The sequence below is a fragment of the Pygocentrus nattereri genome, chromosome 5, assembly GCF_015220715.1.
Source record: "Pygocentrus nattereri isolate fPygNat1 chromosome 5, fPygNat1.pri, whole genome shotgun sequence".
Lineage (NCBI taxonomy): Eukaryota > Metazoa > Chordata > Actinopteri > Characiformes > Serrasalmidae > Pygocentrus > Pygocentrus nattereri.
The window spans coordinates 42,729,326-42,744,138 of record NC_051215.1 but is presented as its reverse complement, the minus strand read 5'-3'; the positions used below and the strand labels follow the sequence as shown (position 1 = coordinate 42,744,138).

At 39.3% G+C, this 14,813-nt stretch overlaps 1 protein-coding gene across 1 annotated transcript in view; it reads left to right on the top strand.

The window, feature by feature from the left end:
* The window catches only part of LOC108426853 (serine/threonine-protein kinase 32C), a 119,229-nt gene that overhangs the window by 31,162 nt on the left and 73,254 nt on the right, over positions 1 to 14,813 (top strand). The window contains exon 2 of the mRNA XM_017696649.2: positions 5,533 to 5,588. Within this exon, the coding sequence (XP_017552138.1) occupies positions 5,533 to 5,588 (56 nt within the window). The remainder of the gene's footprint in view (positions 1 to 5,532; positions 5,589 to 14,813) is intronic.

Sequence of the window (14,813 nt, the reverse complement as noted above, 5' to 3'; positions counted from 1 at the left end):
TTGCAGTCTTGTGACACATGCTACTTGTAAGTCAGTTAGATCCTTGTGTTTTTCTCTGCCAAGCAAAAGAGCAGCAAGTTTTTCCCCCAAAACATGACAGAAAATCTCCAAAGTTTTCTAGCCAAGTAAATTCGTTCAGTCTCCTGGCTTGCTCTGCCTGCATCTGCATGGTGTGGACTAATGCCTCTGAAGAAAAACGAATTGGAGATAAGATGAATATGCACACTGCTCCAGGCCTGAGAGCTGGTTTCTGCTCAGTGGGATGCGTGTGCACTTGTGTGTTGCAGTGTGGAGGGAAAGCAGCACACCCTAATGTAGCCATTATCATCAGTCAGAATAATCTGGAGGGCAGAACAGGCTTCGACATCTCAAGCCCAGGATAGTTACTAATGACTTCCTCTGTGCGCCTCTCAAGCTGTGGGCTTTCCCCCTCAAGCTTGCTGGTTGTTAGTCTCCAAATAGGTCCATGTGTCAAGCAGATGGCAGCTGAGGCTAATTATTAGTGTTTTTTTTTAGTGTGTCCAAAAACGTTTTTCATAAATTCCTCTGTAACTCGTGCTAATTCTGCACAAAGCGGTATAGAAGAGCGGGTATAGCCATACATTTGGGTAGCGGAATGCAATATAATAGGCCTAGAGAAAAATATCAAGCACCAACAAAGAAGGAATCTGAACACTGTGCTTCTTTCAAGAAAGAAGGTCATGCTTGGTATCCAAACAAACCAGCGAATGCCAGTGCAAAGAAAAGCAAGTAACACTCATTAAATAACATGTATTCACTGAAAAATGGCCTGATATCAAGGGAGTTGTTAGACTGAAGCAAATAGGCCGTTCGCAGTGATGAAGCGGAATACGTTTTAACAACCCACTCTACAGTAAGACAGAGTTATTCAAATAACTCTTTTAGAAACCTGATGTTTCTAAAAGCCCCCCCCGCCGACACCACTGAAAATGAGGTTGAACTGACAAGGAAACAGCGTATGTTAATAAAGAAGGTGAAATGAATTGAAGTTTACACTAGAAGCTTAGCCATTAACATCTGTATCATCATAAGCCTTCAAGGACGAGGTCTGTTGTTTTGGATCTCTAAACTTGATACATCCGATTCCCTGGGCAAATGTTACCTTTGCATGCATTTTACTGTGATAAACTTCCTAGTGGCTTCCATTACTAAGCACTTTATGCTGAGAGCCATTAGCAGCCCACTGGAAAACATGCCTCCATTCTTACACCATTGGCTTCAGTCCAGTAGGAGTCACGCCAGGAACCACTGCAGCTCTGTCCAGTCCAGCCATCCCCCTCTCTCTGTCAGATCACAGTGGTGCCAACTCAGCAGGACCTGCTGGTTTTTGTAGCGATGGTTCTGTGATAAGATCATCACTAAAGCTGCACTCCTCTACGTCTTGCGCATTCAGCACACTTGTTAGGGGAAGTGTAGAGTTATTTACTATAGCACAGCGGGGATGCAGGATTTCATCATATTGTTTTTTGTCATCGCATCGTGAGTTACTGTAATAAACACATTGTTGTGGGCTGCCATAGCAGACACACATGCGCAGCTAAACTATATCTCAGGCTTCAAGGAGCATGTTTATGACAGCTTTGTTTTAAAGGCATTAAACGCTTCAGATGTCTGGTTCCTATCACCACCACTGTGAACAGTTCTGGCTCTGTAAGTTTCACTAGAAAGGAGTATTTCACCTCAAACCACTTTGATTGACTTTGTTCACATCTTAACTACATAATTATATAGAATGTTCGAAAAATCAGTGGACGTCCTCTTTAAGAGTCTTACAATGTCTTTAAGAGTTGTGATGTACATAGCTATTTTATTATTTTGCATTGCGCAATAGTCATTTTTGCGTAAATATAGGTTCTTTTAATTACGCAGGAAAAAATGAGTGTATACATACTACACACCAAGTTAAACACATTAAAATTGTATATTTTAATCATAATCTATTGTTTCTCAATCAACTTCTGGCCTCGCCGTATGATTGGCTGAAAGGCATTGTGTGAGTGCTCGCATCTCCTGGACAACTAGTTTTTAAAACACTGTGTATCATTTCACTGAATTTTACGGTAACCTAGCAACAGCCTCCAGTCTATAGACTATTTAATTGAAGTATTCTTCTTTGCAGAATGCAAATGAACTATCTTTCTAATACAATATTTGTCTCAAATGCTAATAATGACTATCAAAAATGAAACTGATTACAATAAGTTTTGCCAAAATGCCACTATAAAGCTCTCACATTTTCGAGGGGGAAGGGATTTCTAGTGAAGTAATTAGGGACTTCTTTAAGCTCTCAACATGTCTTTACATTGTACATCGAAAGGATAAAAGTCTCACGTGTTCAGCAAAATAATGAAAAGCTTCTCAAACTCTAAGCACAGAATTCAGGAAAACAGAACTTCTAGTGACTTTCTTTTTCATAAGCAAACTTCCTTCACACTGGAGTTAATTGCCTGAGAGCTTTTGCAAGTATCTTGTAAGTTTGTTTTGGTGATAGTGCCGAAAACAAACTGAAGTGGAATAAAATTGGGGCTGCTGTGCTCCATTTTCTCTGAAGATGACTCAAAAGTTTCTCAGTGTTCGCTTGGTAGAACACTCTCGCTTAATGAAAAAGGCAAGATTAGATCATTGCTGTCTGCTCTGGGTCCGCATGAGTGACGGCTGCACAGCGATGATGACAGCTCTCTCCTAAAGCTCTCTTTCATTTCATCTGTATCTGTATGAAAGGTTTGTAAGTGAAACAGAGAGTACACAGCAAAGACAAAGACCAGGGTTGGGCATGTATCTAATGTATTGATGGCTGAATACTGCACTGTCCTAAATGTATTCAGCAATGTATTCCATTACAATATATAAAGAAATTATATACTCTGAACATATGTAGTATACAATTACAATACATTTACAATAAATCTTGGAAAGGCACATTGGAAATGTATTTTTTTATTCACATTGTTGCTCGATGTTACTGGTTGTCCCACGATCCCCTGAGAGTCCAGTAGAACACAGATGCTAAACTTACCACTTACAAAATGTTCACTACTGAGATTTTTCGTTTGATCATCTCTCAAAACACCTCAGTATTGCTGAGATTAATAACTGATCACATTAATCCCATTGATTTATCAGTCTCTTGAGGCTTTAGCGGGAACTTCGGTTTGCAAAGAAGCTGCTAATTGGGTTCCTCTCTTTAGTTTGTCTAACAAGCATATTTGCTACATGATATGCACTGATTCTAAAACAGTTAATAAACAAGCAATGATGGCGTTTCTTTTAAAGATGGTATATTTTTTTATTTAGTGGGTAAGGATTCTAAAAATGTGCTCCTAAAAATGTGAAAATAACTGTATTCTGGATACTGTTTTTCAAAATGTAGCTTGGACTGACTACAGATACTTCATTTCTGAATTCCGAATACCCGTTTTTCCAATATCTTGAAGGAGTCTATAGATGTGTATTATATGCTGTGTTATATATACGTTGTGTGTATTGTGCTGTGACTGTACCTAGAATGTTCTGTTCTGCCTGTTCTTGTCTATCCCTACATGTTCATGTCTGTCACACCTGTCACTTGCCATGTATAGGCTTGGCCTAATCTTCGCATCAAGCCGGCCTATAAAACTCTGTCAGTCCACTGCTTTAGAGGTTAAATGCCTGCGACCTGCGCACAAGAAGTAAACTTGAATTCTCTCGACATACAGCTGCTCCCTGGATTTGTGACGCTTTTGGATTCTTCAACTTGTATTCCGTTATATCTCAACTCTGACAAAGACAGAGTGGGAGAAATCTAAGGCATAAAGATTCAGAAGCCTGCAGCAGTGACCAGTCAGCGTGTTCTGTGACACTGAAACACTTGTAGGTTAATTGCTTATATAAGACCTCATATCTTTAAAATGGTCAGTTCACAAGAGGGGGACTTAAGTTATAATGGAAGTCAGTGTATTAAGGTTTATTTCAAAGTCATTTTAGACCATTTCTGTTGGTCTGTTCATCATGAAATTTTAATATAATGAAAAGGGGGTTACTGGAGTTTTCAGAGGTAAAAAAGGACAGAGATACAATGTGATTTGCACGAGTCTAATGATGTGTAGAAGTCTAATTCTCAGACATATGCGCATTATTAAATCCCAAAAGAAAAAATGTGTGGACACAAATGCTTCATTCTGTGAGAAATGCCTGGGTCATCTGTGTGAGGACTTAATGACTAGTCATGAATCATATTTACACAACACTACATTACCCATAAATCAGCACACTGTAATTTGAAAAAAAAAAATGCTGAGTGCATGCACAGGAGCGTTGTGTTAGCTCTGTATTCCCTTTGTTGAAAAGGAACATTATGCTAAAGAGCTTCTCCAGCTGTTTGCAGTTTCCTATCTGCTGCAACTGACCTTTGGCTTCCATTATAATTGTGTTTTTTCTTTTTGTAACTACACAGAATTGCATTGAAATTATTGTCTGTAGCAACTGACTGTATGCCACAGATAAAGCAGACAGAGATCAAGTTGAAAAATCCCATTAAAGCTCAAAGAGCACATTAAAGCAACTACATTAAAGGAATATTTCTTTAATGCAGTAAACAATTCATTTTAAATGATAAGGGCGCAAAGGCGAGAGGAACCGTGCTGCTGCACCTACCGACATTCATTTTTCTTGTTCCAGTAAAGAATGAAAGTACTGATAGTGTTGACAGACAAAGAGAAAAGGTCAGATCGATGAGTATTTTCCACTGTTTTTTCTCTGCCTCTCTTGAAGGCTGAGTTTTCTGATATGAAGCATTGATTTATAGAGAATGACGGCTGAGAGCACTGACCTCAGAGATTAAAGGGAGCGCACACAGGCCGTGCAGAATCATGGTACATCTGCTTTGTTGTCAGCCATATCATCAGTAATGCAGGCCTTTGGTTGGGGCGAGTGAATAAGCAACTTAATCATGTCCCAGCCCAGCAGATGCACAGTAGCGGAACAGGCGTTGGGCCTGACAAATAGACAACATATCACGTTATTACATTAATAATAAGAGACATTTGGGGGATTCGTGAAAAGAGAGAGAGAGAAAGAGAGAGAGAGAGAGCAGTATGCACTTAAGACAAGTGCCTCATTATGACCCAGAGGACAAGACAGAATCAGTGGAATTCTTCAAGGCTCCTTGAGCATTCAGAAGAGGTCAGCACGGAGTAAAGTAAAGCCAATGTGGAGTGTGTGCTCAAGAGGCCACTGCCTTATGATTAGTCTAATATTTGCGAAGGCCGCAGAAGCGCCTCAACAGAAGTGTCTGAGTCAGCCTCCTGTCCTCAAGAGCTAATGGAGCAAAACGCAGAGCAGAGCTGGAAAAACATTAGGGAGGCACATAAAAGCCTGAGCCCTTTACACCTCCACTACTCTCCATTTTCTTCACAAGCAGCTGTGCTTAACTGGAGTTAATCACATAGATTATACCTCATGTCTCACTAATGAGGCATAAATATAATAATTACACATTATGCCTTATTAATGACTCTTTTCTTTCTTTTGCAGTGAATTTTGATCACTTCCAGATTCTCCGAGCCATTGGCAAGGGCAGTTTTGGGAAGGTAAGACTGCATGTCTACCAACAGCAGATTCAAACACTCACACCAAGAAGAATTCAGGAAAACTTATGCTATCATTTTCATTTAATCTGACAATTTTTTTGCCAGGATAATGAACAGTGGGTAAAATTGCATGTTAAGATATAATGGAATCTAAATTGTTTAAAAAAAGGAAACCAAATAGTCTTTACTGGTGACATTAGAGACTGTATCATCTTCACTGGATCTGGGATGAAGCAATAAAATAATGAACTAAAAGCTGTCATAAGCAGGTGTTCTATCTACTTGAGCCACTTGAGATTTAAGCTACACTATATGTCTAAAAGGTTCACGCACTGCTGACAAAGACATCCAATTGCACACACACAGCTTGTATAATTTCCTTAGAAAAACACTGCTAATAGAACGCTATGGATGAGCCACAGATGAGCCTAAGGTCACCATGTCCATTGCTTGGAGGTGTGTAAAGCCCCCTCAGCACTGGGCTGTTAGCAGTGGAACTGCGTTCTTTGGAGCCATGGAGCTCAATCCAATACCTTTGGAATGAAATGGAGTGGCGTTTGTGATCCGGAACTAATCGTCCGACATCACTACCTGACTTCACTAATGCTCTTGTGGTTGAATGTCATCCAATCCTTATAGAAGTGTTCTAACATCTAGTGCAAACCAGGCCCAGAAGAGTAGAGGCTGTTGCTATAGCAAAGATGGGACAAGCTCAGCAGTAAAACACCTAATTTCAGTAGAAATCTTGGATGACCAGGTGTCTACAAACCTTTGGATATAATTCCCTGGACAGTAGGGATTTATTTGTTCAGAATAACACTAACAGAATTAATAACCTCTTAACATCACAGACTTATTACATACGCTTATTATTCAGTAGTTACAGGAACTTCAGTGCACTGGTTAAGCTGTTATTAGGTCATAGAAGTGTGTAATAAAACTTTAGGCCTGCCAGCAGGCCCTGGCCATGTAAGGGGTTAATATAACAATTTGGGTTTCAGGCCAGTTGGTATGTATAAGTGTATCCATTTCCAGACCTCTCCTCAAACAGCATTTGGGGTTACCATCCAAAAACTTCAGATAATCAACAATTTGTGTTCTTTAAGTTAATCCATTATACATCATTAAGTTAAATCAGGTGTGGCTGCATTGAGGAGATAAATTGAACCTGCATTCTTCTAATCATCTCACAAGATATATATGAAACCAAAAAAGTCCTTGTTACATTTCATGGTGTTAAAGTTTATTTATACTTATTAAAATGTTATAAAAATTCTGTTGAGATAACTCATTTTAGGGCATTCTATGTTGGCCTAAGCATTTTTTACAGTAGCATATGATACATAGGGTATGATATATACAACATTCCACAACCTACTCCGGTGGTCTGTTTTAGGATTTTGTGATTGGTGCCCCAACAGCATCTCCCAACACACAAAATACAATATTTTTTAACCCCTTAAAAGCTCAAACTTATTACATAATAAGGCTTATTATTCAGTAGCTACATAGGCTTAAATGCAATCTGGCTGAGCTACTGAGGTTATAGAAGTGTATAATAAAACTTTAGGCTGGCTGGTGGGCCCTGGCCATTTAAGTTAAATACATGCTAGTGGGATGCAAAGTATACAATATTACTAAATGCTGTCACCTCAAGGGTGTGGTGAATTAGGTAGAGGGTGAATTGGGACAGAGCCTGTCTTTTTGAGTCTCTGTTCTCTTTATGTCAGATGCAGGTACAAAGAAAGTTTGATATCAGTGTGGTTTGGATGGAAAATGTCACTGTGTCCCAACTCTCTGGGAATTTCAGTGTCTAATTACCTCGGTGCTCTTGTTATCTGAAAGAGGACGCTGAGCGGTGGCCTGCTTAAGTGGGCTTTATGTAATTACATGTGGATTTTTCATTAATCTTAACTATAATAGTTAATTAATTTAATGGGGTTTCTGTTTGCTTTTTCGCCAAGCTCTAAGTGCATTTGTAAGCGTGTTTCAGCAGACGAGGAGGAGTTCTGTTGCACAGTGAATGCCAAAGTGGATAATGATTGAGTGTGTTGTCGTACTGTATACATTCCCAGTGCGTCTGTGCACTGGGCCGTCTTTTGTCAAATGCAAATGCGGGAGAGCAGTTCTCGCTAATGCAGCACAAACTCCCGAATGCAAATCACATCAATTTAAACAATTAAAATTGTTTTCAAAACAAAACTTAGCACTGGATCTGTGAGTTGTTCCTCAGTAAGTTTTCAGAGTTTGAACTGCCCTTTCCTATTAGTGTTAAAACCACACAAACACAGAGCCAAAGATCACGGAAGAGCAGCTCTGGCTTTGTTTTTATTTAATTACTCAAAATGTCAGGTTTGTTATGTTGTCTTGAAAAGGGTATTTCTGCTCATGACCTACTGATTTATATTTTGATTTGATTTCTGGGCTAATGTATGCAGTGCTGTGATGTTATGACTAATTTTGCTTCAGTGACGGGTCCTGAGCCCCGCTGTAATGCAGTAATGGGACTGATGCTGTTGCTCCTCCGTCTTATCAGGCAATATTTCATTGCCTCCTCCTCCTCCTCCTCCTCCTCCTCCTCCTCCTCTCCCTCCTCCTCTCCTCATTCTCTCTCTGCTCTATTTCTCTGCTCTCTCATGCAAAATCTTTTAGGAAATAAGTGGCTCTTTTTGAATGACGCATCGGCAACCACGATGAAATACATTACCATTTGAATGTATGTTAATTTTCCTCATCACAGCTTCTTCCTCCTTCCTCCAGGCGGCCAGCGTGTACTCTTTTCTTCAGGATAGCAACAAGCCATTAAAATCGTGCTAAATGGTGCTCTGGCCTTTTTGGTCCCCCTCTTAGACTCTGTCCCTCAGGTTGGATTATAGGGATGGGTAGACAGCTAGAGAGAGAAATAGAGAGAGATAGAGAGACAAAAAGAGAAAGGGGGGAGGGAGATAGTGAAAGAGTGTCAGAGAAAGGGAGAGAAAAAGAGGGAGTATAGAAGAGAGAGAGTAAGAGAATGAGGATATAAGATAAAGGGAGTACAAGAGTGAGAGAAGGAGTAACATAGTGAACAAGAGAGTGAGGAAGGTAGCAAATGAGAGAGACAGGCAGAAAGAGAAAGAGACAGAAGGAAAAGAATGAGAAAGTGACAGAAAACAAAGCAATAAACACAAAGGAAAAAGCGAGAGAAAGACAGAGCAAAAAGGACTAAGAGAAAAGGAGAGAGAAAGTAAGAGAAAGGAAGAAAGACAGTGAAAGAGAGTGAGGGAGAGAAATAGGAAGTGGGAGAGGTGGGGTGAGAGACAGAGAAGTAAAGAGGGGGACTAAGAGAGAGAGAGGAAAAGAGAATGAGAAAGCAAGAGAGAGAAAGAAAAACAAGAAAGCAAAAGAGAGGAAAAGAGATATATATAGAGAGAATTGGTGATGAGAACCTTGTAAAACAATGGTGGTATTAACTGAAACTTCACACTCAAGGCCGTGTCTCATATGCAGCCACCTGGTTTGCACAGGAGTGTTGGCATTTCTATGCTCAGTGTGGATGGAGCAGGGCTGAATACTGCATAATGTCCTTGTAAAGAAAGCCCGCTCAGTCAGAGCCCCCAGCCCTCAGCCAGGAGTGTAGTAGCACAGCCGCAAAGCAGAGAAATGAACTGTCTCTCCAGCTGAGAGAGAGACAGGCCTAAGAAAGAGCTCATCTCAGATCCCAAGCCTTTCACAGCAGGAGGGGTCTGATCAGAACACACAGGGGTGGGGTGTCATTACAGATAAACTTCCGCTGATTGTCCTGTGTGTGTGTGTGTGTGTGTGTGTGTGTGTTTGTGTGTGTGTGTGTGTGTGTGTGTGTGTGTGTGTGTGTGTGTGTGTGTGTGTGTGTGTGTGTGTGTGTGTGTTTTATGTCTGGCTTGTGTGGGCATGTGATTTGTGTGTGCATCTGACAATCTGCCAGAGATCTGATGTGGGAGCCGTGTGTGAGTGTATGTGGAGCTGTTCATGCTTCTATCTTCTGTGCAGGTTGGGATGGCAAGCTGTGGTCCTGAATGGCCAGTGACCAGCCCGGTTTGGTGATTTTCCTGCCCATAACACTCCCTAAACCTGGAAGTTTTTAATAATCAGGTTTGCTTGGGTGGAAAAATCAACACACTGTGTTGGCGGTCAGCCCCTCCCGGACTGGAGTTTCCCACCTCTCCAAACCTTTGGGCAATGATTCCAATTTTTGAGTGGAAGTGTAAAATTCTGAATGTAGTCATATTTCACAACATTATATTAATAGTCCAAAAGTCCATGTGTTACCATGATTTTGCCATAGTTGAGGGGTGTTGTTAGGCACAAAACAAAGTCTTTGATACAATGTGATACAGGGCACTACTGTTCTAATTTTTATCAGTTTTATTCATTTATAATACTAATCCCAAAAGCAACAATTGCTCTGCCAAGCAATGAAATTCATGAACAGTAGGCCATGGTTGCCAAGCAACACAGCATTCATAAATTATTCCATTAGCAGCATAATGGTTTTAATGACTTGGCACATTAATGGGGTGATGACAAATAAATAATATAAGGCTTTCAAAATGGTAGTTCATAAAAGTTTTATTAAAAGATTTAGGATATGCATTTTCGTGTCTGCTAGGACTCAAGTTTAAGCATCCATTTTTAAAATAAATAAACCCTTATTATAAAAGCACATTTCATGGTTTCATACTCCTTACCTAGTAAACTGAACAAGCTTAATCATAACATAAAAATGTCAGTTTTTTCAGTATTTGTGAAAGGGCTTCTGACCTTCTGTCACTTTATAATGCAGCATGCCAGAATGAAAGTCCTTTGTTGCCATGAGACACTCAGAATTTGCATGCAAGATTTTTTCAGTGAATTGAATACTTTTAAACATGCCTTTGCAGCTCATTATAAATTTTAAGGTTTAAAAGATAAAATCATGTAAAATAATTTGTTTAGAATTTTATATAACTAAATTATTATTTTTAATATTTCACTTAATCTGAAAAATAGGCCCAGAGTATTATACACAATAACACTTTCTTTGCTCATTTTCCTTTCACAGTCATAATAATTATTTTTTCTTCATTTCTTTATCTTGTTATCCTTTGTAAATTAGTATGGTAAATATATATAATAATCTAATAAAAGGCTATGTACATTTAAAACCTGCTTGAGGGGATTAAAACCTAGTTAGACCTTTTATGCAAGACAGTGTTCTGGGTGGTCTGAGGGTGGACCAGCAGCGGCTTACAGTCAGTGGGCTGCTTGCTATCTGTCATATAAAATGATATTAGCTAATGTTATCACTACTGGTATCAGTGGTAACATTTTTATATTAGTCCACTCATCATTTCTATGTGTGTGTGATGTGCCTGTGCACATGTGTGTATGTGCAGGAAGTAGTGCAGGTTGCCGTGTTAGCCTGCGGTGTTGAAAGGGCCGCTCACAGCGTGTGTGGTGTTTTTTAGCCTTTCTCGCCCCTGCTGCGTCCTCCTCTTCCCTTCCCTCGGCCATCATTCGCAGCTGATCACACAGCTCTGTGTGCGTGTGTCCCGCTGAGATGGATGGGCCGTGATGTGTTTCCTGCAGAGACTTCCACAGCCGGGGCTTGCCTGTGTTCTTTTACCCATCTCAGGATCAGGGGAGACTGGGCAGACAGCAGTGACACATCTTTTTGAGTGCATGCAGGCTCTCAAGGAGGAGGGCGGGGCAGAATAATAGCCTTCTTCCTCCTCATTCATACCTCAGAGCGGTCAGCGTGAGCTCACCTTGACTCAGAGAAAAGAGAGCAATTGAAAAATCATTCAATGAACAGCATGTGCTCCATATCATCGGTGATAAATTATGGAATGAAGGCAATACGTGGATTAAAAAGGGGCTGAAACTTTGGAATCAGGCACTGTATTAAAGAAACTTCCGGTCTTTTGTCCTACGTTAGCTTCTTATAAGGACAAAAAAGGATTTTTCACAAATGTGTATTATAGAATCAAAGCCTCTTAATTTGGGGAACAAATCTTATCTTACGCGATTCTAAATTATTCAACCGAAGTCGATAATCAGTTGTTATGTCTGTAAACAAGCAAGCAGTGATACAGGCACAGCTAAAACGTCAACACATAATTGAAATAATGAAAAAAATGGTAGCTAGTCAGCTAGCTGTGGTGTAAAAAAAGCATACTTAACTTGAAATGGGAAAATTTCTTACAAGTTATTAAACAATGAATAAAAAGTTCATTTATTCATTATTTAATCCACTTGTCCTGCTGGGTTGCAGGAAGTGCTGGAGCCTACCCCAGCGCTCATTGGGCGCAAAGCAGGAAACACCCTGGGCAGGTTGGCAGTCCATCACAGATCAGACACAAACATACACAGTCACACACTCACAAGCTAGGGGCAATTTAGCATCTCCAGCTGGCCTCACTGCATGTCTTTAGACTGTGGTAGGAAACTGGAGAGCTTGCAGACTTTAGCCATCATGTGAGTCATGCTAATGTTAAAGACAAAAGACATCACTCTCACAAGTGAAACCACCATTATGCAATAAAAAATAAGTGCAAGGCCATTATGCCATTTATAGTGAACTTGTTGTGCTGCCTGACACATCTGCCTAAAAAATCACTGTATTATTAGTTTTCAGTAGTTTTAAATGGACGTTAAGACATCGCTGGAATTAGATCAGTGTTTAGGAAATTTAGTCTCATACGGATGCTTCTGCAAGAAGGGTAAGGTTATGACGTTAGGAACTGTTAGGAACATGCAGTTGGGAAGTGTCCTAAATTCAGTCCTAACTGAAGCTGTCATGGTGACTGAACAGAAAATATTTTAAACTTAGGATGTTTCTGTAATACAGCTCCTTAAGTTTAAATGTGGATAATGGGAACTCGTGACACAGCCATGGAACAAGAAGTTCATTCTTGCCAAACTGTGAATAGGAAATGCATCCCAAACCTTCTTTAGGCCTCAAAATAACACAGTGACTTTAGTCAAAATGCACATCATCATAGACCTCTTTTTACAGAGAGAATATATATCAAAGTTTGCTCTGGCTATCGCTATTGTGTACATTTAAACAGCTACATTTAAAAAACATTCCTTTCATATATTCCTTTCTATCATGTTTATGATAGAAAGAAATGGGACTTTGTTCACAGTCATGGAAATGTGGCATCTCTCAATCAAACTGGAGCTGTATTTGCAACCAGCTATAATGTAATCATGTATGCTACTGTACCCGGCTTGCTGTTTACTAAACATTAGTCATGGTGCAGCAACCAGCTGCTGCAATTCAAGTCAGATGTGTGGACACACGCTTTATTAAGAAACCAGAGTCTTGTAAATTTTAAGTAATTGTGTGTGTTGCTGTTTGTAAAGCCGGGCGTGCACTGTACAGCTTATGAAATCTTAAAAGATTTCAAAATTGAGGAGCATCGAACACTTAACATCAGTCTTTTACAGAATTTCTTGTCTTTTTGTAGTGAGGGTGCTACACATTTAGGCAGACAGGAGGTGTCACACAATGAGTTTCAGCCACAAATAACCACTCAAGTCCCCAAATCTCACTGTTTTCACTGTTTCCCACTGTTTTGACACAACAATAATACATCATAACATATCAAAGCTGAAACTATACTGGAGTTGTTTGTGCTTTAATGAGGTACAGCAACAGTGCAATCTGTATATGAATATAGGGCTGGGAAACACGGTTATCATTCTATTATGCTGTGAGAACTGGACAGGCATTTTACTACAAACTGGCAATCAGACACAAACTTGTGAAGTGGGTGCCTTGAAGTTCTTGTCAGTACATTATAAATGAGTTGTTGGGTGGTAGTACACTAGTTTTGGTACCAAAGTACCGCAAGAACCCCTGGAGACAGGAAATTTACCTTTGAAATGAAATTGAGCGCAATTTTGTTCAGTGTGATGGCTGCTGTTGCTTTCACATTTGCTCTGAGGATTGTCAGCAGAAAGTCTTATCTGTATGACCACTCAGTATCTGTCCCTCAAAACAGTAGTATAGGCAGAAATCCATTTTTGAACAAACCTTTAAATTGGGCAGGAGATCTTGGTAGATATCATTCTTAAATGGATGTCAAAACATCAGGTTAACTTAAAAATCTAATCTGAAGCATCTTAGGTTAAAACATAATGCTTTATGGTTTATGGACCATTTGTCTCTTACCTTTGATGACTTAAAGTAGACATTTGCTTTTAATTTATTTATTTTTGATTTTTACCAGATTTTCTCCCCAATTTAGTTGTCTCCAATTCCATCGGCTAGTTAGGATTCCCCCGATCACATGATACTACCAACGCTAGGAGGGTGAAGGCTAGCACAGGCTTCCTCTGAGACCTGCGAAACCAGCCACCGACTCTTTTCAAACTGCCGCTCACGCAACGTCATTTGACAGCCAAACACGCGCAGAGAAAAATGCCAACTGCCAGATCTGTTATGTAACCTAACAGACGCCTGCGCTGACTAGCATCAGATCAAATCAAAATCAAATCACATTTATTGTCACATCACATTTACATTTTTACAAGTGAGTGGAAATCTTAGGTGTGTAGCCCCCTTATAGAATTTAAATACCAAAAAAAAAAAAATATATATATATATATATATATATATATATATATATATATATATATATATATATATATATATATCTAAGAAGAAAAAGATATATATGCAATACTGTGCGAAAGTCTTAGGCACCCAAGACACATTTTCAAAATCTATTTATTTGTGTAGTTTGTGTTTATTGGCTGAGAAAAGTGTTAATATTTGAATAAACAAATTGTATAGAATATTAATTAATAATGATTATATATAAATATAAATAATAAATAGTGATTTTCTGGATGTTAGTGTGTTGGTTTAACCATTTTCAAGCCTCTCCTCGAGGAAGCCCAGTATTATATGTAGTTAAAAAGCAACTCCTGGTTTGACCAATCAGTGCTTCAGTAAATTGAGCTCATGATGTAATTGATGATATTAACAACTCTCTGTGGTGGCTGTGAAGGTGGCAAGGAAAAATATGGACCCAAGAAATCTTGTTACTTTTTATTGTTTTTATGTTTATTTGAATTATGAATATGACTTTATTCTAATGTATATTGTGATAAACTCACTGCTGAGGTAGATTGTTAAAATATTTGCTTAGATGCCTAAAACCTTCGCATAGTACTATGTGTATATTCACCAACTCAGAATATAAACAATATACATAG